The 26,642-nt window shown below is 43.3% G+C and overlaps 1 protein-coding gene across 4 annotated transcripts in view; it reads left to right on the forward strand.

Moving 5' to 3' along the window:
• LOC146683968 (low-density lipoprotein receptor-related protein 1-like) overlaps window positions 1-26,516 on the forward strand; it is a 91,037-nt gene extending 64,521 nt beyond the window's left edge. For 2 of the 4 annotated variants that reach the window (XM_085444766.1, XM_085444767.1), the window contains 31 exons: window positions 79-266; window positions 413-618; window positions 2,536-2,724; window positions 2,962-3,110; window positions 3,350-3,443; window positions 3,610-3,726; window positions 4,128-4,247; window positions 4,352-4,474; window positions 4,567-4,692; window positions 4,790-4,906; window positions 5,497-5,603; window positions 5,697-5,829; window positions 5,969-6,091; window positions 6,200-6,322; window positions 6,415-6,552; window positions 6,659-6,796; window positions 6,910-7,029; window positions 7,131-7,378; window positions 7,465-7,643; window positions 7,729-7,835; window positions 7,941-8,060; window positions 8,161-8,337; window positions 8,489-8,629; window positions 8,716-8,889; window positions 9,725-9,886; window positions 9,993-10,164; window positions 10,414-10,515; window positions 10,620-10,684; window positions 10,775-10,868; window positions 11,706-11,850; window positions 12,948-14,880. In XM_085444766.1, the coding sequence (XP_085300892.1) occupies window positions 79-266; window positions 413-618; window positions 2,536-2,724; window positions 2,962-3,110; window positions 3,350-3,443; window positions 3,610-3,726; window positions 4,128-4,247; window positions 4,352-4,474; window positions 4,567-4,692; window positions 4,790-4,906; window positions 5,497-5,603; window positions 5,697-5,829; window positions 5,969-6,091; window positions 6,200-6,322; window positions 6,415-6,552; window positions 6,659-6,796; window positions 6,910-7,029; window positions 7,131-7,378; window positions 7,465-7,643; window positions 7,729-7,835; window positions 7,941-8,060; window positions 8,161-8,337; window positions 8,489-8,629; window positions 8,716-8,889; window positions 9,725-9,886; window positions 9,993-10,164; window positions 10,414-10,515; window positions 10,620-10,684; window positions 10,775-10,868; window positions 11,706-11,850; window positions 12,948-13,085 (4,335 nt within the window). In that variant the 3' untranslated portion in view covers window positions 13,086-14,880. Of the gene's footprint in view, window positions 1-78; window positions 267-412; window positions 619-2,535; window positions 2,725-2,961; window positions 3,111-3,349; window positions 3,444-3,609; window positions 3,727-4,127; window positions 4,248-4,351; window positions 4,475-4,566; window positions 4,693-4,789; window positions 4,907-5,496; window positions 5,604-5,696; window positions 5,830-5,968; window positions 6,092-6,199; window positions 6,323-6,414; window positions 6,553-6,658; window positions 6,797-6,909; window positions 7,030-7,130; window positions 7,379-7,464; window positions 7,644-7,728; window positions 7,836-7,940; window positions 8,061-8,160; window positions 8,338-8,488; window positions 8,630-8,715; window positions 8,890-9,724; window positions 9,887-9,992; window positions 10,165-10,413; window positions 10,516-10,619; window positions 10,685-10,774; window positions 10,869-10,996; window positions 11,036-11,705; window positions 11,851-12,947; window positions 14,881-22,038; window positions 22,141-22,244; window positions 22,310-22,399; window positions 22,494-22,621; window positions 22,661-23,330; window positions 23,476-24,572 lie in introns of those variants that run through there. The other 2 variants (XM_085444769.1, XM_085444768.1) reach the window with 2 other exon arrangements.
• Window positions 26,517-26,642: the final 126 nt, after the last annotated feature.

Here is a 26,642-nt window from a genome sequence, read left to right on the forward strand (position 1 = left end):
TTGATGCAGCGAACCCGTGAGTCCCTGATTGGGAACTACATCATCATCATCTTACGTATTGATTGATAAACCTGGCAGGTTTTGCACCGAACCTCTCTGAGTAATCCCGATGGCTTGGCGGTAGACTGGGTCGGTGGAAACCTGTACTGGTGCGACAAAGGCCGAGACACCATTGAGGTGTCAAAACTTAATGGGGCTTACCGAACGGTGCTGGTCAACAGTGGCCTGAGGGAACCTCGTGCAGTGGCTTTGGATGTACGCTATGGGTGAGAAGTTACACTGCAGATCAGCACCAGCTACACTCACTGTTTATATAACTTAAATGTATAATTTCCTAATTATTTCTCATCTTAAGCTGATTTAGATTTGAATGTACAACTGTAATTTCAAGATTGTCTTTCTCCAATCTTAGTTATCTTTACTGGTCTGACTGGGGTGACAGCCCTCACGTTGGGAGAATTGGGATGGATGGCACTAACAGAAGTGTCATCATAGAGGATAAGATCACCTGGCCCAATGGATTAACCCTGGACTTCATCAATGACCGTATATACTGGGCTGATGCCAGGGAGGACTACATTGAGTTTGCCAGCCTGGATGGCAAGAACAGACACACAGGTAAACAGACCAGTAAACACATTCACTTTTTTAAACTGTTTGACTGGTGGTGCCATATCTTCTAAAGTTCTGAGATTTCAATTGTTTGTTTTTGATTGTTGTATCTGTCTGAAGAAACACCGGCTCTGAACCCACTCGTCATTTCTTTGTATTCTGCTTCTTGTAATTTTTCAGAGTTGTCTTGAAAGTAAATATACAAACTCAATTTTTGTTTCCAGACGTGTTTGCATGTTTCAATAAATCACAGCATTTATTTCCAGTTTTCCCTCAAAGAAATACGGGTTGTTTCAAGACTTTTGGAAAGTACAGCATGTGAGAGTCAAAATACTCTCATCTTTAGTGCCTTTTTTTTGTCAAAGACTAATTATGTAAAACCTCTCAGTAAAAGGCAGCAGTGTGCTATTAAGTGTCACAGTTTCTGTCCATGAACTGATTTAATCTTTTAAATAAATGTGTCAGGGAGCTGAGGAGCTTTACGTGGTTTATAGATCATAACTCATTTAACAGGATAAACCGTTTATGACAAGACCATAGTGGTGATTAAAGAGGGGTTAGGTTTTCCTGTGAGGAAATTTTGCAGGTTCACATGGAGTTGAAATCTGAGTGACTTTCTTCCGTACACACACACACACACACACACACACACACACACACACACACACACACACACACACACACACTTGAGAGACACCAGGCATGAGCAGGCAGGTTACATGGCTGTCTGCTATTCTGGAGTCCTGCAACTCAAGTCCAGAAGACACAAACTGTGAATAGGACAGATTGTTCTGGTAGGAGAGGCCTCTGAGCGTGTGCGATATCTGCATAGGGCTCAGTTGTTTAGTACATGTACTACAATAGCTGGAATTGTTAAACGGCTTAGCATGCAGGAATTCTGGAGTGCATTGGTCATCTGCATTAATACTTCCCACATTTTATAAGTTGTGCTTAAAACTTATAGATAGCATAGGGATAGAATCCTTTTTTCTTTGTTTAGGCATATGCATTAAATTATGGGATAGTTTACAACTTACAGAATAGACTTCCAGCAGAGTGTTGTGCTTCATGAACATTTTTGATCTATCAAGATGAATTGAAGCTATTTGGCATTAAGAAGTCATCATAAAATGTCACTGACTTCTTTCAGCTCAGCGCTCTAGATTTAATGCATCCTATAAATTATTATTCACCCATCCCTGGATACACATATGCCATAAAACACCAGTGTGCCTCTGTGTGTCTTTGTGCAACAAGACTTGGCCTGTTTGAATTGAGATAAGAATGGATCAAAGGGCAATTAATGTTAATCTCACCAATACCTCAGCTCAACTTGATGCTATAAAAACCGCTATTACATCACAACGTCAGTCGTTTAAGGTGCATTATTCTTTAAAGTCAGCGCTGAAGTTACGGTCTCTCGCCGTCGAGGTATTTTGAACTTGTGCCACACACACAGCATTTGCAAATTTGTCAGCATGTGATGCATTGCTATGGTGTGCTTCCATAACACACAAACACTGAGAGTGAGAATAAAACGTATTATACAAGAGCAGGAAAAGTGGTTAATAGTGTAACACCTAATGAGGTGTAGAACCTATTATATAACACAGAGATATGGTGCATGTCCGCGCCCCACCCTGCCTCAGTTTGCCATTAACAGTGCAGGATTTTATCAAAGGTTTCTCTTTGCAAAACAGCAACACAGGAACAGCAAGAGCTTCACATTCTGAATATGTTGACATATTCACATGTATATTTGAGATACAAAAAACATTCACGTATTTTTTTTGGTGACTGTATTATATGTTGTTTTAAGGCATTTCCTCCAATCAGCCTACTGAAGGCTGCAGTAGGAAACATCCAGAGTGATTTGTCTTCAAATATAGAGTGCGATTTGTTTATTCTTGTGTATCCTCACAGTTCTCAGCCAAGACATCCCTCACATATTTGCCATGACACTGTTTGAAGAATACATCTACTGGACCGACTGGGAAACAAAGTCCATCAACAGAGCTCATAAGACTCTGGGTACCAACAAGACGACCCTGATCAGCACCCTGCACCGACCCATGGACATCCACATTTACCATCCTTACCGCCAACCTCCGGGTAGGAGGAGTAAATGTGGTCTTTTGAACAAGTTTACAGTCTTAGTGCGCAAACTGTTTACTGCTGTTAAGTAACATTTCAGTATTGATTTAGTTTCTGTCTGTGGTGTAATAACTTATTTTCAGTATATTCAAATATATTCCCTACATTAATTCAGATCTAAAACCTAAGGGTTGGGGGTGGAAAAATAAGTGAACCATGTGGTGAAAACATTTTCCCTCTTTTTATCTTTTCCAGTGCTCAACCACCCGTGCCAGATAAACAACGGTGGCTGCAGTAATCTCTGCCTCCTTTCTCCTGGTGGGGGTTATAAGTGTGCCTGTCCCACCAACTTCTATCTGGCAAACGATCAGCGCACTTGCATGTCCAACTGCACAGCCAGCCAGGTAATGATGTAAACATCATTAATGGAAAAATGGCCCATTGATAACTGGCTTTTCATATCTCAGTTCCCCGCTGTGGCCTATTTGATAAACTACTCATGCCTGGTCATTGCTTATTGACAGTTGGCTGGCTGCCCGGTGATACAATACCTAGCTTACGCTTTTGTCAACGACAAATGAGCCAGTGAAGCCCTGATGTAATGCCCTATCATCACTTTGATTCACTTCTCTTCCTGTTGCAGTTTGTGTGCAAGAATGACAAATGCATTCCTTTCTGGTGGAAATGTGACACAGAAGATGACTGTGGAGATCGTTCAGATGAGCCAGAAAACTGCCGTAAGTCTTTGAAGAAGATAATTAGGACGTGATGGAGTATGGCAGTCATCTAGCATGCTTTATGCATGCTATACCTTTTGATCTCACCTTAGCCCACAATTTAACAGTGAAATGTTTGTCGGTATGATCTTGAAACACCGCGTGACTTCTACTTCTTCCACGACAGCCGAATTCAATTGCAGACCAGGGCAGTTTCAGTGTGGCACAGGCATCTGCACCAACCCTGCATACATCTGTGATGGAGACAACGACTGCCAGGATAATTCAGACGAGGCCAACTGTGGTATGTGCCTGTTTTTTTGTAATATATGTTCATTTATGTACAAAAATTGTCACTGTTTTATTTGAAATTTTCACAAGAGGACCCAGTATAAGACAGAACAGGGACTGACAGGAAAAACAAGAAATTTTGATAAATAGATAACGTGGAGCAGCAGGAGTCTAAAATCAACATTGACAAAAGGAGAGAACAAGAGAAAGTCTGGAACATGAGAGAGTTGAGATCATGTGATGATTTGACAAAGACTCACACTTTATACACACGAGGCACATGTGAAGTCAGTGAAAAATAAAGAAAGCTACATGAGGAACCAACCTTCAGAATTTAACAGCAAATAAACTGGAAAAAATTACCTTAATGTTATTTGCTCATTCATTTTTAATCTCTTTCTTATCTCACCGCAGACATTCATGTTTGCCTGCCCAGCCAGTTCAAATGTTCCCACCCCAGCCGCTGCATTCCAGGCATCTTCCGCTGTAACGGCCAGGTCAACTGTGGAGAAGGCGAGGATGAGAAGGACTGCCGTGAGTATACCTACGTTTTCAGGGTTTTTTTCCCCCCTTCTTCTCTCTCTTTTACTCCACACTTACTGCAAACCTGTTATTCCCCCCCCATCTCCACCCCACAGCTGAAGTCACATGTGCGCCCACTCAGTTCCAGTGTGCCATCACCAAACGCTGCATACCTCGTGTCTGGGTGTGCGACCGTGACAACGATTGTGTGGACGGATCAGATGAGCCCGCCAATTGCAGTAGGACTCGCACTTTACTCTGCATGTTGTTTATTCTGAGTCATCCTAATTAGCTTTAAGTGTAACTGCCCCCCATATGTTTCCCTTTGCAGCCCAGATGACCTGTGGTGTGGACGAGTTCCGATGCAAAGACTCTGGCCGCTGCATTCCCGCTCGCTGGAAGTGTGACGGCGAGGATGACTGCGGCGATGCATCAGATGAACCGAAAGAGGAGTGTGGTAAATATTGTGTTTTCTTTTTTAAGTAAAAATTCTCTCTCTATTTTTTTCTCTTTTTTTGATTTCATTGGCAATAATAATTTTGTGTCTTGGACAGCTGAGAGGACGTGTGAGCCATACCAGTTCAGATGTAAGAACAACCGCTGTGTGCCGGGCCGCTGGCAGTGTGACTATGACAATGACTGCGGGGACAACTCTGATGAAGACAACTGCAGTAAGTATCACTTTGAGCTTGGAAACAGTCCCTCCATATGTCATTTTACCTTGTCCACTGTCATTTACACTCATGCCCGTGTCTTTTTCACTGGTAACAGTCACTTTGCACCTTTTTAACTCTTAACTGCTACAGCGTTTGTTTGGTGCTAATTCATTGCCCATTTCTCATCTGATTATTTGTTTCATTTCATACTGTCCTGTTGGCATGAGCCAGAGGTAAGTTACTTCATCTCCATAAGAGAACCACTCCCATTTTGAGCACCTCTCTGTATCTGTTATTAAATAGTGTTTTCATTCACTGTCCCTCTGACCTGTGAGAGTCTGCAAGCTGAGCTCTGTACAGATTTCATCGTCAGTGCTAATTGGCTATCACAGCAAATATAACCACAGAAAGCCAACAGTTATAAAACCAGTTATATTGACAATAAATTGTAATAAAACAGCTCCTTTCACTCTCTCACATTAGTGTCTATAGTCATCCTCATGTAATTGTTACACTCTTTGTCTTGTGCTGAAGGGTAAAATGGCCATAGCTCACCGCAACTGTGCTCATGTTGTCAGTGACACAAGCCTTGTGTTCTTCTGTAGTGCCTCGACAGTGTTCAGAAAGCGAGTTTGCCTGCACCAACGGCCGTTGCATTGCTGGGAGGTGGAAGTGCGATGGAGACCATGACTGTGCGGACGGATCTGATGAGGTTGGATCTGTTGAAATTGTTTGGAAAAGAAAAAAATCCTTTTTGCACTTCCTGTTATGTCTGTGTTTATGATGGACTATGATGTTTCTTTAGCATGGCTGTGATCTGAAGTGTGACCAGGACCAGTTCTCGTGTAAGAATGGACACTGTATTCCGATCCGCTGGCGGTGTGATGCTGATCCTGACTGCATGGACGGCAGCGATGAGGAAAACTGTGGCAGTGCTGGTAAGCATATTTCTGTGGGTGTGTCATTTTTAAGAGAAAAGTAGATCCCAGATGCCTTAAAGCTGACTCGCAACAAATGAGCTTGTATCAGGTTTTACACGAGCACATACCGGTAGTAAAAATCAGTTTCTTCCTGCAGCTGGCCGTCACTGCCCTCTGGATGAGTTCCAGTGTAACAACACTCTGTGCAAGCCCCTCGCCTGGAAGTGTGATGGAGAGGATGACTGTGGGGACAACTCTGATGAGAAACCCGAAGAATGCAGTGAGTTTTGCCGTCTTGCTGATCAAAATCATGTTGAATTCCTATTGCATTTTTTTCTTCTCACCTATTTTTCTTTCCTCTTCCCTTCTCTTTCCGTCCAACTCTTAGGGAAGTTCCAGTGTCCGCCGACAAGAGCGTTCCGCTGCCAAAATGACCGTGTGTGTCTGCAAGTGTCAAGGAGGTGTGACGGCGTTAATAATTGTGGAGACAACAGCGATGAACTGAACTGCCGTAAGTTAGGAAGTTGTTCTGGTTATAAAATCTCCTACTTCCTCATCTTTGACTGAGGAGATGCTGACTTATGTCTGCGTTTTTGTCAACAGAGGCTCCTCCATCTGTTCCCACGTGTGAGAAAGACGAGTTCTTGTGCTCCAATGGCAGATGCATCAGCTCCAGTCTGCGCTGTAACTTCTTTAATGATTGCGAAGACTATGGCTCTGATGAGATCAACTGCAAAACGGGTAGATCTTCACTCACTTCTGCATAACTGACCATGGACCTAAGGTCTGAAAGTTTTACCCTTTAAATCCACAGGCTTATCTTTCACTTGTGTTTTTTGTCCTATAGACACAAAGCTAAACGACTGTCGGAGTAACACAACTCAGTGTGGTGATGGAGATGAGGCCCACTGTGTCACCAATGGCACAGACTCCTTCTGCTCCTGCAAACCAGGCTTCCAAAAGATAGGACACCACACCTGTGGAGGTACACGCAGAAAGTGCATCATGACAGCTCTTAACCCTCAATGTAGAGGGTAAGGGCTGGGCAATATTTTTACATTTCATGTGACTTTCTTTTTCTTTTCTCATATTTTTAAGATAAGAACGAGTGTCTGCAGTTTGGAGTCTGTTCCCACATCTGCAATAACACCAAAGGCTCCTACAAATGCAGCTGCCACAAGTACTTCACCAGGATAAATGACACCTGCAAGGCTGACAGTAAATGCGCTGCTTATTTTATTAAGTATTTTATCAAGTCTTGTAATAATTGTTCACTTCAAGGTGAGCGTCACTGCAACGGTTTCTCTCTTTCCTTCCAGACATGAACAGCAGTCGGCAGATTCTATACATCGCTGACGACAATGAAATCCGAAGCCTTGACCCCGGCATGCCCAACTGGCGCTATGAGCAGACCTTCCAGGGTGATGCCAGTGTGCGCATTGATGCGATGGACCTGCACGTCAAGACCAACCGCATCTTCTGGACCAACTGGCACACGGGGCGCATCTCCTCCTACGAGCTTCCAGGATCATCCTCATCGTCATCTTCTAGCATCAACAACCTGCAGGTAATGCTGGTCAAATAATGCAAAATCTCTAGAGCACCAATATACACGCCATCATTCAAACACCTCAACTTTGTGCTTTTATCCAGATCAAAGACCTGAAGATGCCCCGTGGTATTGCTGTGGACTGGGTGGCTGGTAACCTGTACTGGACTGACTCAGGCCGAGATGTAATTGAAGTGGCTCAGTTGTCAGGCCAGCATTCCAAGACCCTCATCTACGGCATGATAGACGAGCCTTATGCCATTGTAGTGAATCCACAGAGAGGGTAAATGGATCATTCTTTTAAGGATTTCTTTTTCTGTTGTCTTATATTTTGCACATATGTGTTCTGACTCTGGATTTTTTATTAGTACCATGTACTGGGCAGACTGGGGCAACCACCCTAAAATTGAGACGGCCGCCATGGACGGCACTCTAAGACAAACACTCGTCCAGGAGAACATCCAGTGGCCGACAGGTAAGTACTGCTCCGAGTCTGAATTTATTTGAATCCAGATACGCATAATTATTCATCCACACAGTGTAACATTCTCATTAAGGCTCTCTAATTGTGCCTCTGCAGGCTTAGCTGTGGACTACTTCAATGAGCGTCTTTACTGGGCAGATGCTAAACTATCAGTCATCGGCAGTGTTCGTCTGGATGGCTCTGACCCTATCGTTGCTGTCTCTGGCATCAAAAACAGTTGAGTTTATTCTGCAACTTTCCAGACTACATGCAAGTTTGCTAATGTGACATTAACACTTGCCCGCCCATATGTATTTTGCACTTTTTTCCCCTCTAGATTTGCTCCATCCATTCAGCATAGATATCTTTGAGGACTACATTTATGGGGTCACATATATTAACAACTTTGTCTTCCGGGTCAACAAGTTTGGTAAAGGCCCTATGGAGAATCTCACCACAGGCATCAACCATGCTACAGACATAGTCCTGTATCACCGTTACAAGCAGCCAGAGAGTGAGTATCAAACATATTGCTGGTTGATTTGTCCAAGGATTTTTCTTCACACATAGTCTGCTTCAGTCTTAATTTAAAATGGACACCACACACCTTGTTTTGATGCACGCTTTATGGATTTTCTCACTGGTCATGTTTCTCTCTGCACCAGTGACTAACCCGTGTGACAGAAAGAAGTGTGAGTGGCTGTGTCTCCTCAGCCCCAGTGGGCCGGTGTGCACCTGCCCTAACAACTACGTTGCAGACAACGGCACATGTGCGGAGAGACCAAACCCCACCCAGTCACCGTTCTGTATGTACACTACATAAACAAGTGGCTTCCCTTCTAGCAAGGTTAACATGTACACACTAAATTCAAAGTGCCGTGTCCTTTGACAGCCCCGCCCTCAGTTCCGTGCGATATCCAGTGTCAGAACGGTGGGAGCTGCTTCTTCAACGACCGTCAGGTGGCAAAGTGTCGCTGCCAGCCCAGCTACATAGGCGAGAGATGTGAAATCAACCAATGCAGGGACTACTGTAAGAACGGAGGCACCTGCACTGCTTCTCATGCCGGTGAGAGATTCAATTCAAGGTTTATCATACGGCACCAAAGCACAACAATGGTCGCCTCAAGGCATTTTTATACTGTGTGGTAAAGACGCCACAGTCTAAGCCAATGATGACTCCGGAGATGGTAATGTTGGTCTGTCTGATTTGTGTTATTCAGGACAAAGTATCTCAACAGGTTTTGCATGAAATAACATCAACATTTACATTTCTCATACCCAGAGGAGAAACTCTCCTTTGGAAGAGCTGTTTTTTCTTCTTCTTGTGCCACAGTGAATTTGGCCAAACTATTGAATTGCTTGCCATAAAGTTTCTTCTAGACCTTAATAACACAATCCTTTGACATTATCCTTCTTCAGGCTAAAAAAAAAAAAAATTCAGTTGATCCAGTGCTTTGGCTGACGATCATCAGCCTGAGCTGTACCCTGAGTTTACTGCTGATTAGCAAACGTTACTGTGCTAATCAGGTTGAATTTGACGTGCCAAGGCTTTTGATCACAGGAAAGAAGCTTTTTTTCCCGCCCCTATTCCAAGAATTGTTTAAATCATTAAAAAAAATCCACTCTTTTGATGTCTGTCTTCAGTACTCATTAGTGATAGCAATTACAGGCTGCAGCAGAAGGCATGAATTCCACATATTTCCAAACCTTTGTCTCACTGGCACTTCACTGGTTCTGTCATGTGTGCAAACCAGTGGAATTTCTAGTTTAAGAAACCTGAGAAGGAACTGAGTCAGCAGTTTTGGTTGTGTTTTTGTCAAATGTTAAATGAAATGTAATACTTTAAAATTTCAGTTTTATTCAACATTTATATCTTTATATATTTTAATTGTGTATTCTAGGGTTGCCAACTTGCAGATGTCCTAAAGGCTTCACAGGGCCAAACTGCAATCGCCACACTTGTCAGGACAACTGCCTGAATGGAGGCACGTGCTTGGTCAGTAGAGGCAACCAGCCAACCTGCAGTTGCCTGCCAGAGTACCTGGGAGACCAGTGTCAGTACAGTAAGTAAAAGCACCTGAGGATGTTTCTGTTTCTTTAATAGATTGCTAAGCAGGGTATTTTGCATCAACAGTATGTGACCCTCTTCTCTTTCTTTGCTGTCTTAAGGTAAATGTGAAGGCTTCTGCGAGAATGGTGGAACCTGCTTACAGACCTCCAACGGCACCAAACTTTGTCTGTGCCCCACCAAGTACGTTGGGCACCAGTGTGAGCTGGACAAATGTCAGTTCTGCGGAACGGGCAAATGTTTGACGTCAGCCTCAGGGGAGGTTTCCTGCAGGTGAGTATCGTGTGGGACGTGGTTACTGTGCTACATCGATTAGACTTGGATTTGTAAATATTTGCTGGCTTTTATTTTGAACTGCCAGAATATTCTTCACCCAAGGTCACCCAGCAATCTGTGGATTTTGTGCTTCCTAACAGTGCACAGCATGGAATATATCATTCTGAAATCGTGGGAATCATTATTATTATTGTTATTCTGCTGCATTAGGATCTTCTTTAATATTTTTTTCCTGTATGTTTGAAGCTGTCCAAATGGTCAGATCCAACCCAGCTGCTATACCTGTTCAAACTACTGCACACATGGACAGTGTTCAGTAGACAATCGCACACTGCTGCCACAGTGCACGTAAGATCCCAGTAGACATTAACAGGCATATATATAATATTTTATTGTTTTAATGTCCGCTTAGCACACTTACCCACATATCCACTGTGTACCTCTATAACCAGGTGTGCTGTTGGATGGAGGGGATACAGATGTGATATCACAGCTCCTATAGAGTCTTCTAGTGGTAGTAAGTCAGCCACTCCCTGACCAAATCAAAGTTTGTTCATAGAACATGCACTTTGGTCCTATTTGCTTATCATTATTTGTTCACTCATAGGTACTGCGTCAATCATCGTCCCAGTGCTGCTGCTGCTGTTGCTGGCATTGCTGGTGGTTGGTGCCATCTTGTGGTACAAGCAGAGAATGCGTGGGTGAGTACTAGTTCGGGACGCTTTTTCATCTTTAAAAAATTCAAACTCCATTTGTCATCTGGTCCTCACCGTTCTGGTCTTTCTTTCTCTCTTACCTTTTGATAACCATCTATTTCCCTGTCTCCCAGGTCTCTATGCCCGGGCAAATCTTGTTCTCAGTGCTCGCGGTAACTTGATAGGGTTACATAATTCACCTGTTGACCCCCAATTCCTCTCCTCTCCTTTCCCTAAAATACAGTCAGACTGCCTTTGCTATGCTTTTGTCTATCCTTTTGTCCATTCTGTCGTTCAGTGCCGAAATCTTTCCATTGTCCTCGCTTGCCATCTTCTGTTTGGCTTCCATGGGGTTTCCCACCCAACAACACAGGGGGCCTACTCACTCTGGAATAGCTCTGGTGATGCACGAGTAGTTGAACTTTTGACGTCCTCCCATTGTCCTCCATGCCTTTCCCTGTTTACATTTGTAAATATTAGGCTCAGGCAATGTGCTTGCAGAGTAAAATGTATAACTGTGCATCTCTGAAAAATGTTTATATGCTTGCAAACAGCCGAATATTTGCAATCTAATCCAGCATTCTCCGCAATGGACATGCTGCAGTATATTCGATAGGTTTGATCAAATGGCCTTTTGACACAAAAGCTCATTTGAAAACCTTTGATATATGTTGTCTTGTTCTTGTCAATTGTACATAGCCAGTGCTGAGTGAATTTATGATATGGGTTTATGATAAGACACCTTTTAGTCACTCTAGCTTTCTTCTGAGGTTAGCACATCAATTCTTTTAAACAAGGGTCTGAATCTGCTTCTAAGATAATTGTTGATCTGTTTCTCTGCAGTGCCAAGGGCTTCCAGCACCACCGAATGACCAACGGGGCCATGAATGTTGAGATTGGAAACCCTGCCTATAAGATCTATGAAGGAGATCCTGATGATGATGCTGGGGAACTTCTGGACTCCGACTTTGCTTTAGACCCAGACAAGGTAACAAAGCTTAAAAAAGCAGTTTCATTACAAAATATCTGAAAATGCCTGGTAGTGGCTAACCATGCAGATATTTCCACATTTATGAGTCCTTTTGTGAGTTTTTTTTTTTTTTTTAATGAATTGGTTTTGGTTGTGGAGTCATTATAGACAGTAAATAGACCCTTCTTTGTGATCTAAAGAACACTGGATGAAAGTAGCTGGGTTTCTCAATATATTCCTGTCCTTTGGACGTCTAGTGAAAAACAGTTTTCTGTCTTGACTGATCTGTAATCACTTTTCTACATTTATATCCAGTTTTTTGCCATCGAGATCACCACAGTCCAAATGCAAAAGCTTTAAAGCAAGACTTAGGAAACCAGTGGGTGTCGTTATGGTATTTACTTCTGGCATCTGTAATGAATTTTGGAATGAATATTGTTAGAATTATGTGAATCATATACTTTAGTTCTGATGAGTGGCTCCATAGTCTCATGGTTTACACGTTGTGGCTCGAGTGGTTTGTATACAGATCAATGCTTGGGCAAGATACTGAACCCTGAGTTACCTCTGTGTGTGTGAATGCATTCAGCAGATAAAAGCACAAGGCACTATATAAATACCATTTCTTTTACATTCACCTAAGAAGTGAAAAAATCTCCAGTTTAATCCCAGCTGGAGACAAAAATCCCTTGGGGGTGTCAGGAACGGAAATCCACTGTGAATAAGGGGAGCAGCTGAATAAAGCTTTTATGCTGGAGCCCTCATGGTCACTATATTCAAACACTTTTCACCACAATCATAAAACATCAAATGAGGAATTGTCCATAAAGTCCTGAGTGCTTAAAAAGAAGTTGCAAGTTCTTCACTGGAAATACACCTACTGGTTTGTTGGGGGCAGATGATTAGTGCCCAGACTTTCAGAAACAAATAACCAAACACAGAAAACATAACAAACCACAAATGTCTGCCAGGGTTTCAGCACTGAGCTGGGAAACATCTTGTTATTTATGCGAGCTGAGCCTATTTGAATAAGAAAAATACTGCTTCTTTCACAATATACCAAATCTTTTCATTTCTTTTGCCTGAGTCACTGAGAAATTTTCTTCACTCCGCAGCCCACCAACTTCACGAACCCAGTGTATGCCACCCTGTACATGGGTGCCCACAACAGCCGCAATTCTCTGGCGAGCACTGATGAAAAGAAGGAGCTCCTCTCCCAGGTTGACGAGGACATGAGCGACCCCCTGGCATAGACCTCGGCATGGACTGAACTCTGCCAACATTGCCCTGCCTCGCCCAACCTAGAGCCAGCGAGCTCTCTCAATTTATGCCTTTACCAACTGAAAAGAAAAGCAACAAAAAAACATAAAAACGAGAACACTGTATAAAATGTATAAAATGAAGAACTACTTTTTTTAAGTGATTGCAGTATTATATTTTGTTCTTTGACAAAAAGGAAAACAAATCCTCTGGTGACGGAAAAGAAACCATTTTATAGACATTTTATCCAGTTCTTTTTCATTTTGCTCACTTCCTCACAACTTCTCTCTCTCTCACACACACACACACACACACACACACACACACACACACACACACACACACACACACAGCTTTCTCACGCATTCAGCCACTACCTCTGTGCAAATGTAAAAGATACAAATGGCAGTGGAACAATTTTAATTTTTTTATTTTTGTATAAATTGTGTAGGGGAAAAGAGAAAAAAACCATTTTTGTTCCATCCTAGAAAATGTTGCCAAGTCTTCGTTGTTCATGAAAGAGAGGAGATGCGTCAGTGCTCACCACGAATGCTTCCTGGATGCTGGTTCACATTTTGTGTATATGTATGTTTGCTACTGGAGGTCTTAGAGGGAAAGGCGAGGTGATGTTTAACTGCACGTGTATGCACAAGAGACTCGGCATCTGATCTGTTGTTGCAAAGAGCTACATTCAAGTGATTGTCTTTTACCTCCTTGCACAGACTAAAGTTACATATATATATATATATTATAAATATATATATTTCCATATATATGAACCTATTAACAAAGTGTCTTGAAAATATACCCAGGAATACAAACATCAGTAACAAATAGCAGTCTGTACTTTTTAATGTTTTTCTTTTGTTTTTTTTAAGTCATTGTATAATTGACATACTTTGTGTCACCGATGAATGAATCATGGCAGTGTGTTAGTGTGCGCTGGATGAAGATGATTGTAATTAAGTCCACATTCCAGGATGAAAAAGCCTGGGATGATATCCGTGGCCTTGGATTAGCCTACTGCAGGACACCCTGGACAGGAGCTGGGGCTTTGTTCTGAAACTCTTCTGGAGTAGAGACAAGCTTCTGTGAATTTCCGGTCATCCTCTAAAAAAAAAAAGAACCTGCGACCAGTAATTAGCCGAGAACGGTTGCTTTCAACTTTTGTTCCTCGTCTTTTGATTGTAAACATACTTTCAGGAAAGGCCAGGGAGACCGTCTGATGGTACGTACTTCTGTGGGAGGTTGGATTTTTTTTTTCTTTCCTTCACTGTATGTAATTACATGGACATGTAATTTAGGTTAATGCTCATTGTTAAGTGCATTCTCAGGAAGGAGACTGATCGGCTTCCTGATAAGCATTCCTTTCTCCATTCCTTTGCTTTGCTGCTAACCATCCGGATTTTTAGTCTGGGAAGTGTGGCTCTATGTCTCACTGCTCACCGTATTGCTTTTAATCACCTCAGCTTGTCAGCCATACCTACCATATCACTGCATGGTGCTCACACACACACAGACACACTTAACCAAGAGGAAACTCTGGCTTTAGTCCTCAAATGTTAACAGTATTCATCACATTTTTTCTTTAAATTCTGTTTTTTTTTCTTGCTTATTTGCTTTTAACATCCTGCTCTGTTAAATCGCCATGTAAGTTGGAACAATCATATTTCATTTGGAGAATTTCTTTAACTGGCAAAAACCCACGTTTGTGGTTCTGATTGTTTTGTTATAATTCGATTTCTTTTTGATATAAGGAATTAAATGGATTTTTATAGTAGAAATGTACGATGGCCGTGTCTGTCATTTGGAAAGATGGAGAGGAGAAGCAGTCTACTTCATACTTCAGTACATTAGGAAATAGCCTCACTTATCATTAAAGAATGAAGAAATAAAACACAAACATGTAGAAAGCACTTGTTTGGATGTTGCTTAATCTGGAAAGGCTTCTGAATTGTAATGAAAGTCTTTGGTCTTGTTACATAAATCATCATATTTATTAAACAGGAAGTGTTGTCTTTCAGTCAACAGACAATCCCAAGAATAGCTTTTTCTTAAAAAAAAAAGTATGTTTCTTTTGATTTCAGTACACACAAGAATAGTGTTTTATACAATCTTGAGCCAAATTTAAGTAGTGTTAAGATGTATTGCTCCCTTTGTGCCAATGTCATGCAAGTCTCTAAAGCTGTTAGGAGGAATAATCTGTATTAAAACGGATAAGAAAAAGGAGCTTTAAATGCACTTCATCCTTCATCTGTTAATAATACATTTAGAGCAGGCTAACCAAACAGCAAGTGTGCCTTTGAAACAGTAGTCCACCTGGAGTCTCCTTCATGCGTCTGTCACCTCCTAACTGTCACGCACGGTGTGACAGGAAGTGTTATCAAGGCACGTAATATTCTGTTTTTAACCACCACTTGGTCAAGGCACAAAACTCTGGGGACTCTCGTGTCAGCTGTTCTGATGTACTAGAGGTAAAAAGGAACTAACATACCTTTAAGCTTTTTTTGTGCCTTCAACTTGCATATTGTTGTCAGGATTATAAGGCTAATGTTATATTACAAGGCGGTAAAAAATACAATCTTTACCAAGTGAAAGATGTAAAATAAACAAATTATGGCTGACTGACGAGAAATAACACAAAAAGGCACTTCTTAAGCGGAACATCAAACTTTGGATTAATTTGGTTTGTCTAGCTTGACAAGAAGAACCAGTACAGTGATGGTCTTTGCTCCCAGATACAATCAAAATAAACAATATTAAGTCTGATTGAAGGCGTCTCGAAGACTTGGCGTAACGCTGCGAAACAGTCCACGAATGTCTGTTATAACATCGCACCTCCTCTGTTATTTGCAGGAGGCTTTTGCAGGTGTCTTAAAGGCAGGCGTCCCAGCAGCAGCAGAAGAGTCGGCAATTTATCTTGGCTGCCTCCCAGTTTAAATCCTGCTATGACTGCGTAACCTTCGGATATTAATGGGTTTTAGGAATGTCCACATTAAGATCCACATGCTAGCAGGCACTTGTTAGTGAAAGCACAATTCCTCCTCCAGTCCTCAGATGGCCTCACCTGTGCTCTGGTCATCCTCCCAAAGGTCAGTGCCGACAGAGCAGGGAAAGCCTTCTGCTCGCGGTGACGAAGGAGTAGTAGCGCGTTGTGCTTCTGTAATCATGCCTGCTCATTTAAAGTGGTTGTAAAAGGGCATCCATAAATAAATAAATTACCGGGCTAAAACAAGGGCTTTGTCCTGTCCTCGCTTTTCAGTCTTTGTGATCTGCAGCCTCAGGGTTGAGATGCGCCACTGGGACAAAGGGAAGGTTTACAATAGGGAGGGGACTATAAGTGACGAATAAGTGGTTTAGGGTCTCTTCCAACCGCTCCGGATCAACGCGTCCGCTCGCAGGAAAGGCTGGTTTCGGAGATCTGTGAGTAGGCATGGAGAGGGGGGGTGAGAGACAGGGGGACACACATGTTAGACGACCAAGAGGTCAATCTGGACATTTGCTTCTGTTTACATCTCAATTTCTTAAGAGTGTTTTTAAGCAAGAAGAGCAGAGGATGTACACTCAGTTCTCACTTTATTAGGTACACCTAATTTATATCAGTTGTTCCCTCATTTCTGTAAATGAGGTTAAGCTAAAAAAAGAAAAGCAAATAGGAACACCTTACTGTATAATGCAGTACATGAAAACAGCACCACAAACCATATTTCCTCTTTTTTACAATGAAGATGAAACTATGAAAAGTTGCCTTTATTGCAGGACTGTTGTTAGTCTGCATTAGTTTGAGCTCCCTAATAAACTGACAACTGAGTGTTTATTGTTATAATTTTCAAATCCAGAAAATCTGGAAACACTTGTGCAGTTAAAACTTTGGGTTAAAGCTGAAATTGTCCATAAGAGCTACAAAATTAGCAAATGTGGCAGGAATGCCACATTCCCATAGCCTTGTATTTCAACTGCTAGAAGTTGTGCTTCAAAACGGAGAAATTCAAGGCTTTGACACGGTGATTTTGGCAAATCAGTAACACTAAACAATGAGGACGTTACAAAGTAACCACTCTGGTTACGATACAGTGGTCAACAAGCTCTTGAGTTTGCAGATTACCAAACAGGATGGCTGTCACAGAGGAAACAAAAGTGTGGATACAGACTGTGTTCACGTAAGTTTGATTCTGTTTTCTTCTAGAGCCTGTTGACCAAATAGCTGTTGAGCACACCGCAGATGACATTTAGCACAGACAAACATGGCGGACGCTGCCGACTGGTGAGAGGTAAATAAACAATGGACAACATGCAACACGTAACAGGAAGGGGTGAGGATGCCATGGGTTACCGGTCCGTTGCCATGGTAACCGGTCCGTTGCCATGGGTTACCTGTCCGTTGCCATGCGTTTACATGTGTTGTTATGGGTTAACTGTCCGTTGCCATGCGTTTACATGCGTTGTTATGGGTTAACTGTCCGTTGCCATGCGTTTACATGCGTTGTTATGGGTTAACTGTCCGTTGCCATGGGTTATATGACCGTTGCCATGGGTTAACTGTCCGTTGCCATGCGTTAACTGTCCGTTGCCATGCGTTTACATGCGTTGTTATGGGTTAACTGTCCGTTGCCATGGGTTATCTGTCCGTTGCCATGCGTTTACATGCGTTGTTATGGGTTAACTGTCCGTTGCCATGGGTAACCGGTCCGTTGCCATGGGTTACCGGTCCGTTGCCATGGGTTAACTGTCCGTTGCCATGGGTTAACTGTCCGTTGCCATGGGTTAACATGCGTTGTTATTGGTTAACTGTCCGTTGCCATGCGTTTACATGCGTTGTTATGGGTTAACTGTCCGTTGCCATGGGTTATATGACCGTTGCCATGGGTTAACTGTCCGTTGCCATGCGTTTACATGCGTTGTTATGGGTTAACTGTCCGTTGCCATGCGTTTACATGCGTTGTTATGGGTTAACTGTCCGTTGCCATGGGTTACCGGTCCGTTGCCATGGTAACCGGTCCGTTGCCATGGTAACCGGTCCGTTGCCATGGGTTACCTGACCGTTGCCATGGGTTAACTGTCCGTTGCCATGCGTTAACTGTCCGTTGCCATGCGTTTACATGCGTTGTTATGGGTTAACTGTCCGTTGCCATGGGTTAACTGTCCGTTGCCATGGGTTAACATGCGTTGTTATGGGTTAACTGTCCGTTGCCATGCGTTTACATGCGTTGTTATGGGTTAACTGTCCGTTGCCATGGGTTACCGGTCCGTTGCCATGGTAACCGGTCCGTTGCCATGGGTTACCGGTCCGTTGCCATGGGTTACCGGTCCGTTGCCATGGGTTACCGGTCCGTTGCCATGGCAACCGGTCCGTTGCCATGGCAACCTGTCCGTTGCCATGGGCAACCTGTCCGTTGCCATGGGTTACCTGACCGTTGCCATGGGTTAACTGTCCGTTGCCATGCGTTAACTGTCCGTTGCCATGCGTTTACATGTGTTGTTATGGGTTAAATGTCCGTTGCCATGCGTTAACATGCGTTGTTATGGGTTAACTGTCCGTTGCCATGGGTTATATGACTGTTGCCATGGGTTAACTGTCCGTTGCCATGCGTTAACTGTCCGTTGCCATGCGTTTACATGCGTTGTTATGGGTTAACTGTCCGTTGCCATGCGTTTACATGCGTTGTTATGGGTTAACTGTCCGTTGCCATGGGTTACCGGTCCGTTGCCATGGTAACCGGTCCGTTGCCATGGGTTACCGGTCCGTTGCCATGGTAACCGGTCCGTTGCCATGGTAACCGGTCCGTTGCCATGGGTTACCTGACCGTTGCCATGGGTTAACTGTCCGTTGCCATGCGTTAACTGTCCGTTGCCATGCGTTTACATGCATTGTTATGGGTTAACTGTCCGTTGCCATGCGTTTACATGCGTTGTTATGGGTTAACTGTCCGTTGCCATGGGTTACCGGTCCGTTGCCATGGTTACCGGTCCGTTGCCATGGGTTACCGGTCCGTTGCCATGGTAACCGGTCCGTTGCCATGGTAACCGGTCCGTTGCCATGGGTTACCTGACCGTTGCCATTGGTTAACTGTCCGTTGCCATGCGTTAACTGTCCGTTGCCATGCGTTTACATGCATTGTTATGGGTTAACTGTCCGTTGCCATGTGTTTACATGCGTTGTTATGGGTTAACTGTCCGTTGCCATGGGTTATATGACTGTTGCCATGGGTTAACTGTCCGTTGCCATGCGTTAACTGTCCGTTGCCATGCGTTAACTGTCCGTTGCCATGCGTTTACATGCGTTGTTATGGGTTAACTGTCCGTTGCCATGCGTTTACATGCGTTGTTATGGGTTAACTGTCCGTTGCCATGGGTTACCGGTCCGTTGCCATGGTAACCGGTCCGTTGCCATGGTAACCGGTCCGTTGCCATGGGTTACCGGTCCGTTGCCATGGTAACCGGTCCGTTGCCATGGGTTACCTGACCGTTGCCATGGGTTAACTGTCCGTTGCCATGCGTTAACTGTCCGTTGCCATGCGTTTACATGCATTGTTATGGGTTAACTGTCCGTTGCCATGTGTTTACATGCGTTGTTATGGGTTAACTGTCCGTTGCCATGGGTTATATGACCGTTGCCATGGGTTAACTGTCCGTTGCCATGCGTTAACTGTCCGTTGCCATGCGTTTACATGCGTTGTTATGGGTTAATTGTCCGTTGCCATGCGTTTACATGCGTTGTTATGGGTTAACTGTCCGTTGCCATGCGTTTACATGCGTTGTTATGGGTTAACTGTCCGTTGCCATGGGTTACCGGTCCGTTGCCATGGTAACCGGTCCGTTGCCATGGGTTACCGGTCCGTTGCTATGGTAACCGGTCCGTTGCCATGGTAACCGGTCCGTTGCCATGGGTTACCTGACCGTTGCCATGGGTTAACTGTCCGTTGCCATGCGTTAACTGTCCGTTGCCATGCGTTTACATGCATTGTTATGGGTTAACTGTCCGTTGCCATGTGTTTACATGCGTTGTTATGGGTTAACTGTCCGTTGCCATGGGTTATATGACCGTTGCCATGGGTTAACTGTCCGTTGCCATGCGTTAACTGTCCGTTGCCATGCGTTTACATGCGTTGTTATGGGTTAATTGTCCGTTGCCATGCGTTTACATGCGTTGTTATGGGTTAACTGTCCGTTGCCATGTGTTTACATGCGTTGTTATGGGTTAACTGTCCGTTGCCATGGGTTACCGGTCCGTTGCCATGGCAACCGGTCCGTTGCCATGGCAACCGGTCCGTTGCCATGGGTTACCGGTCCGTTGCTATGGTAACCGGTCCGTTGCCATGGTAACCGGTCCGTTGCCATGGGTTACCTGACCGTTGCCATGGGTTAACTGTCCGTTGCCATGCGTTAACTGTCCGTTGCCATGCGTTTACATGCATTGTTATGGGTTAACTGTCCGTTGCCATGTGTTTACATGCGTTGTTATGGGTTAACTGTCCGTTGCCATGGGTTATATGACCGTTGCCATGGGTTAACTGTCCGTTGCCATGCGTTAACTGTCCGTTGCCATGCGTTTACATGCGTTGTTATGGGTTAATTGTCCGTTGCCATGCGTTTACATGCGTTGTTATGGGTTAACTGTCCGTTGCCATGCGTTTACATGCGTTGTTATGGGTTAACTGTCCGTTGCCATGGGTTACCGGTCCGTTGCCATGGCAACCGGTCCGTTGCCATGGCAACCGGTCCGTTGCCATGGGTTACCTGACCGTTGCCATGGGTTAACTGTCCGTTGCCATGCGTTAACTGTCCGTTGCCATGCGTTTACATGTGTTGTTATTGGTTAACTGTCCGTTGCCATGCGTTTACATGCGTTGTTATGGGTTAACTGTCCGTTGCCATGGGTTATATGACCGTTGCCATGGGTTACCGGTCCGTTGCCATGGTAACCGGTCCGTTGCCATGGCAACCGGTCCGTTGCCATGGTAACCGGTCCGTTGCCATGGGTTACCTGACCGTTGCCATGGGTTAACTGTCCGTTGCCATGCGTTAACTGTCCGTTGCCATGCGTTTACATGTGTTGTTATTGGTTAACTGTCCGTTGCCATGCGTTTACATGCGTTGTTATGGGTTAACTGTCCGTTGCCATGGGTTATATGACCGTTGCCATGGGTTAACTGTCCGTTGCCATGCGTTAACTGTCCGTTGCCATGCATTTACATGCGTTGTTATGGGTTAACTGTCCGTTGCCATGCGTTTACATGCGTTGTTATGGGTTAACTGTCCGTTGCCATGGGTTATATGACCGTTGCCATGGGTTAACTGTCCGTTGCCATGCGTTAACTGTCCGTTGCCATGCGTTTACATGCGTTGTTATGGGTTAACTGTCCGTTGCCATGCGTTTACATGCGTTGTTATGGGTTAACTGTCCGTTGCCATGGGTAACCGGTCCGTTGCCATGGGTAACCGGTCCGTTGCCATGGTAACCGGTCCGTTGCCATGGTAACCGGTCTGTTGCCATGGGTTACCTGACCGTTGCCATGTGTTAACTGTCCGTTGCCATGCGTTAACTGTCCGTTGCCATGCGTTTACATGTGTTGTTATGGGTTAACTGTCCGTTGCCATGCGTTTACATGCGTTGTTATGGGTTACCGGTCCGTTGCCACTCTTCTCTTTCTTTGCTGTCTTAAGGCTTCTGCGAGAATGGTGGAACCTGCTTACAGACCTCCAACGGCACCAAACTTTGTCTGTGCCCCACCAAGTACGTCGGGCACCAGTGTGAGCTGGACAAATGTCAGTTCTGCGGAACGGGCAAATGTTTGACGTCAGCCTCAGGGGAGGTTTCCTGCAGGTGAGTATCGTGTGGGACGTGGTTATGGAATATATCATTCTGAAATCGTGGGAATCATTATTATTATTGTTATTCTGCTGCATTAGGATCTTCTTTAATATTTTTTTCCTGTATGTTTGAAGCTGTCCAAATGGTCAGATCCAACCCAGCTGCTATACCTGTTCAAACTACTGCGCACATGGACAGTGTTCAGTAGACAATCGCACACTGCTGCCACAGTGCACGTAAGATCCCAGTAGACATTAACAGGCATATATATAATATTTTATTGTTTTAATGTCCGCTTAGCACACTTACCCACATATCCACTGTGTACCTCTATAACCAGGTGTGCTGTTGGATGGAGGGGATACAGATGTGATATCACAGCTCCTATAGAGTCTTCTAGTGGTAGTAAGTCAGCCACTCCCTGACCAAATCAAAGTTTGTTCATAGAACATGCACTTTGGTCCTATTTGCTTATCATTATTTGTTCACTCATAGGTACTGCGTCAATCATCGTCCCAGTGCTGCTGCTGCTGTTGCTGGCATTGCTGGTGGTTGGTGCCATCTTGTGGTACAAGCAGAGAATGCGTGGGTGAGTACTAGTTCGGGACGCTTTTTCATCTTTAAAAAATTCAAACTCCATTTGTCATCTGGTCCTCACCGTTCTGGTCTTTCTTTCTCTCTTACCTTTTGATAACCATCTATTTCCCTGTCTCCCAGGTCTCTATGCCCGGGCAAATCTTGTTCTCAGTGCTCGCGGTAACTTGATAGGGTTACATAATTCACCTGTTGACCCCCAATTCCTCTCCTCTCCTTTCCCTAAAATACAGTCAGACTGCCTTTGCTATGCTTTTGTCTATCCTTTTGTCCATTCTGTCGTTCAGTGCCGAAATCTTTCCATTGTCCTCGCTTGCCATCTTCTGTTTGGCTTCCATGGGGTTTCCCACCCAACAACACAGGGGGCCTACTCACTCTGGAATAGCTCTGGTGATGCACGAGTAGTTGAACTTTTGACGTCCTCCCATTGTCCTCCATGCCTTTCCCTGTTTACATTTGTAAATATTAGGCTCAGGCAATGTGCTTGCAGAGTAAAATGTATAACTGTGCATCTCTGAAAAATGTTTATATGCTTGCAAACAGCCGAATATTTGCAATCTAATCCAGCATTCTCCGCAATGGACATGCTGCAGTATATTCGATAGGTTTGATCAAATGGCCTTTTGACACAAAAGCTCATTTGAAAACCTTTGATATATGTTGTCTTGTTCTTGTCAATTGTACATAGCCAGTGCTGAGTGAATTTATGATATGGGTTTATGATAAGACACCTTTTAGTCACTCTAGCTTTCTTCTGAGGTTAGCACATCAATTCTTTTAAACAAGGGTCTGAATCTGCTTCTAAGATAATTGTTGATCTGTTTCTCTGCAGTGCCAAGGGCTTCCAGCACCACCGAATGACCAACGGGGCCATGAATGTTGAGATTGGAAACCCTGCCTATAAGATCTATGAAGGAGATCCTGATGATGATGCTGGGGAACTTCTGGACTCCGACTTTGCTTTAGACCCAGACAAGGTAACAAAGCTTAAAAAAGCAGTTTCATTACAAAATATCTGAAAATGCCTGGTAGTGGCTAACCATGCAGATATTTCCACATTTATGAGTCCTTTTGTGAGTTTTTTTTTTTTTTTTAATGAATTGGTTTTGGTTGTGGAGTCATTATAGACAGTAAATAGACCCTTCTTTGTGATCTAAAGAACACTGGATGAAAGTAGCTGGGTTTCTCAATATATTCCTGTCCTTTGGACGTCTAGTGAAAAACAGTTTTCTGTCTTGACTGATCTGTAATCACTTTTCTACATTTATATCCAGTTTTTTGCCATCGAGATCACCACAGTCCAAATGCAAAAGCTTTAAAGCAAGACTTAGGAAACCAGTGGGTGTCGTTATGGTATTTACTTCTGGCATCTGTAATGAATTTTGGAATGAATATTGTTAGAATTATGTGAATCATATACTTTAGTTCTGATGAGTGGCTCCATAGTCTCATGGTTTACACGTTGTGGCTCGAGTGGTTTGTATACAGATCAATGCTTGGGCAAGATACTGAACCCTGAGTTACCTCTGTGTGTGTGAATGCATTCAGCAGATAAAAGCACAAGGCACTATATAAATACCATTTCTTTTACATTCACCTAAGAAGTGAAAAAATCTCCAGTTTAATCCCAGCTGGAGACAAAAATCCCTTGGGGGTGTCAGGAACGGAAATCCACTGTGAATAAGGGGAGCAGCTGAATAAAGCTTTTATGCTGGAGCCCTCATGGTCACTATATTCAAACACTTTTCACCACAATCATAAAACATCAAATGAGGAATTGTCCATAAAGTCCTGAGTGCTTAAAAAGAAGTTGCAAGTTCTTCACTGGAAATACACCTACTGGTTTGTTGGGGGCAGATGATTAGTGCCCAGACTTTCAGAAACAAATAACCAAACACAGAAAACATAACAAACCACAAATGTCTGCCAGGGTTTCAGCACTGAGCTGGGAAACATCTTGTTATTTATGCGAGCTGAGCCTATTTGAATAAGAAAAATACTGCTTCTTTCACAATATACCAAATCTTTTCATTTCTTTTGCCTGAGTCACTGAGAAATTTTCTTCACTCCGCAGCCCACCAACTTCACGAACCCAGTGTATGCCACCCTGTACATGGGTGCCCACAACAGCCGCAATTCTCTGGCGAGCACTGATGAAAAGAAGGAGCTCCTCTCCCAGGTTGACGAGGACATGAGCGACCCCCTGGCATAGACCTCGGCATGGACTGAACTCTGCCAACATTGCCCTGCCTCGCCCAACCTAGAGCCAGCGAGCTCTCTCAATTTATGCCTTTACCAACTGAAAAGAAAAGCAACAAAAAAACATAAAAACGAGAACACTGTATAAAATGTATAAAATGAAGAACTACTTTTTTTAAGTGATTGCAGTATTATATTTTGTTCTTTGACAAAAAGGAAAACAAATCCTCTGGTGACGGAAAAGAAACCATTTTATAGACATTTTATCCAGTTCTTTTTCATTTTGCTCACTTCCTCACAACTTCTCTCTCTCTCACACACACACACACACACACACACACACACACACACACACACACACACACACACACACACACACACACAGCTTTCTCACGCATTCAGCCACTACCTCTGTGCAAATGTAAAAGATACAAATGGCAGTGGAACAATTTTAATTTTTTTATTTTTGTATAAATTGTGTAGGGGAAAAGAGAAAAAAACCATTTTTGTTCCATCCTAGAAAATGTTGCCAAGTCTTCGTTGTTCATGAAAGAGAGGAGATGCGTCAGTGCTCACCACGAATGCTTCCTGGATGCTGGTTCACATTTTGTGTATATGTATGTTTGCTACTGGAGGTCTTAGAGGGAAAGGCGAGGTGATGTTTAACTGCACGTGTATGCACAAGAGACTCGGCATCTGATCTGTTGTTGCAAAGAGCTACATTCAAGTGATTGTCTTTTACCTCCTTGCACAGACTAAAGTTACATATATATATATATATTATAAATATATATATTTCCATATATATGAACCTATTAACAAAGTGTCTTGAAAATATACCCAGGAATACAAACATCAGTAACAAATAGCAGTCTGTACTTTTTAATGTTTTTCTTTTGTTTTTTTAAGTCATTGTATAATTGACATACTTTGTGTCACCGATGAATGAATCATGGCAGTGTGTTAGTGTGCGCTGGATGAAGATGATTGTAATTAAGTCCACATTCCAGGATGAAAAAGCCTGGGATGATATCCGTGGCCTTGGATTAGCCTACTGCAGGACACCCTGGACAGGAGCTGGGGCTTTGTTCTGAAACTCTTCTGGAGTAGAGACAAGCTTCTGTGAATTTCCGGTCATCCTCTAAAAAAAAAAAGAACCTGCGACCAGTAATTAGCCGAGAACGGTTGCTTTCAACTTTTGTTCCTCGTCTTTTGATTGTAAACATACTTTCAGGAAAGGCCAGGGAGACCGTCTGATGGTACGTACTTCTGTGGGAGGTTGGATTTTTTTTTTCTTTCCTTCACTGTATGTAATTACATGGACATGTAATTTAGGTTAATGCTCATTGTTAAGTGCATTCTCAGGAAGGAGACTGATCGGCTTCCTGATAAGAATTCCTTTCTCCATTCCTTTGCTTTGCTGCTAACCATCCGGATTTTTAGTCTGGGAAGTGTGGCTCTATGTCTCACTGCTCACCGTATTGCTTTTAATCACCTCAGCTTGTCAGCCATACCTACCATATCACTGCATGGTGCTCACACACACACAGACACACTTAACCAAGAGGAAACTCTGGCTTTAGTCCTCAAATGTTAACAGTATTCATCACATTTTTTCTTTAAATTCTGTTTTTTTTTCTTGCTTATTTGCTTTTAACATCCTGCTCTGTTAAATCACCATGTAAGTTGGAACAATCATATTTCATTTGGAGAATTTCTTTAACTGGCAAAAACCCACGTTTGTGGTTCTGATTGTTTTGTTATAATTCGATTTCTTTTTGATATAAGGAATTAAATGGATTTTTATAGTAGAAATGTACGATGGCCGTGTCTGTCATTTGGAAAGATGGAGAGGAGAAGCAGTCTACTTCATACTTCAGTACATTAGGAAATAGCCTCACTTATCATTAAAGAATGAAGAAATAAAACACAAACATGTAGAAAG

Source organism: Copadichromis virginalis, linkage group LG20, assembly GCF_057382275.1.
Source record: "Copadichromis virginalis isolate Kocher_CV1m ecotype Utaka linkage group LG20, C_Virginalis_male_GT1.1, whole genome shotgun sequence".
NCBI lineage: Eukaryota > Metazoa > Chordata > Actinopteri > Cichliformes > Cichlidae > Copadichromis > Copadichromis virginalis.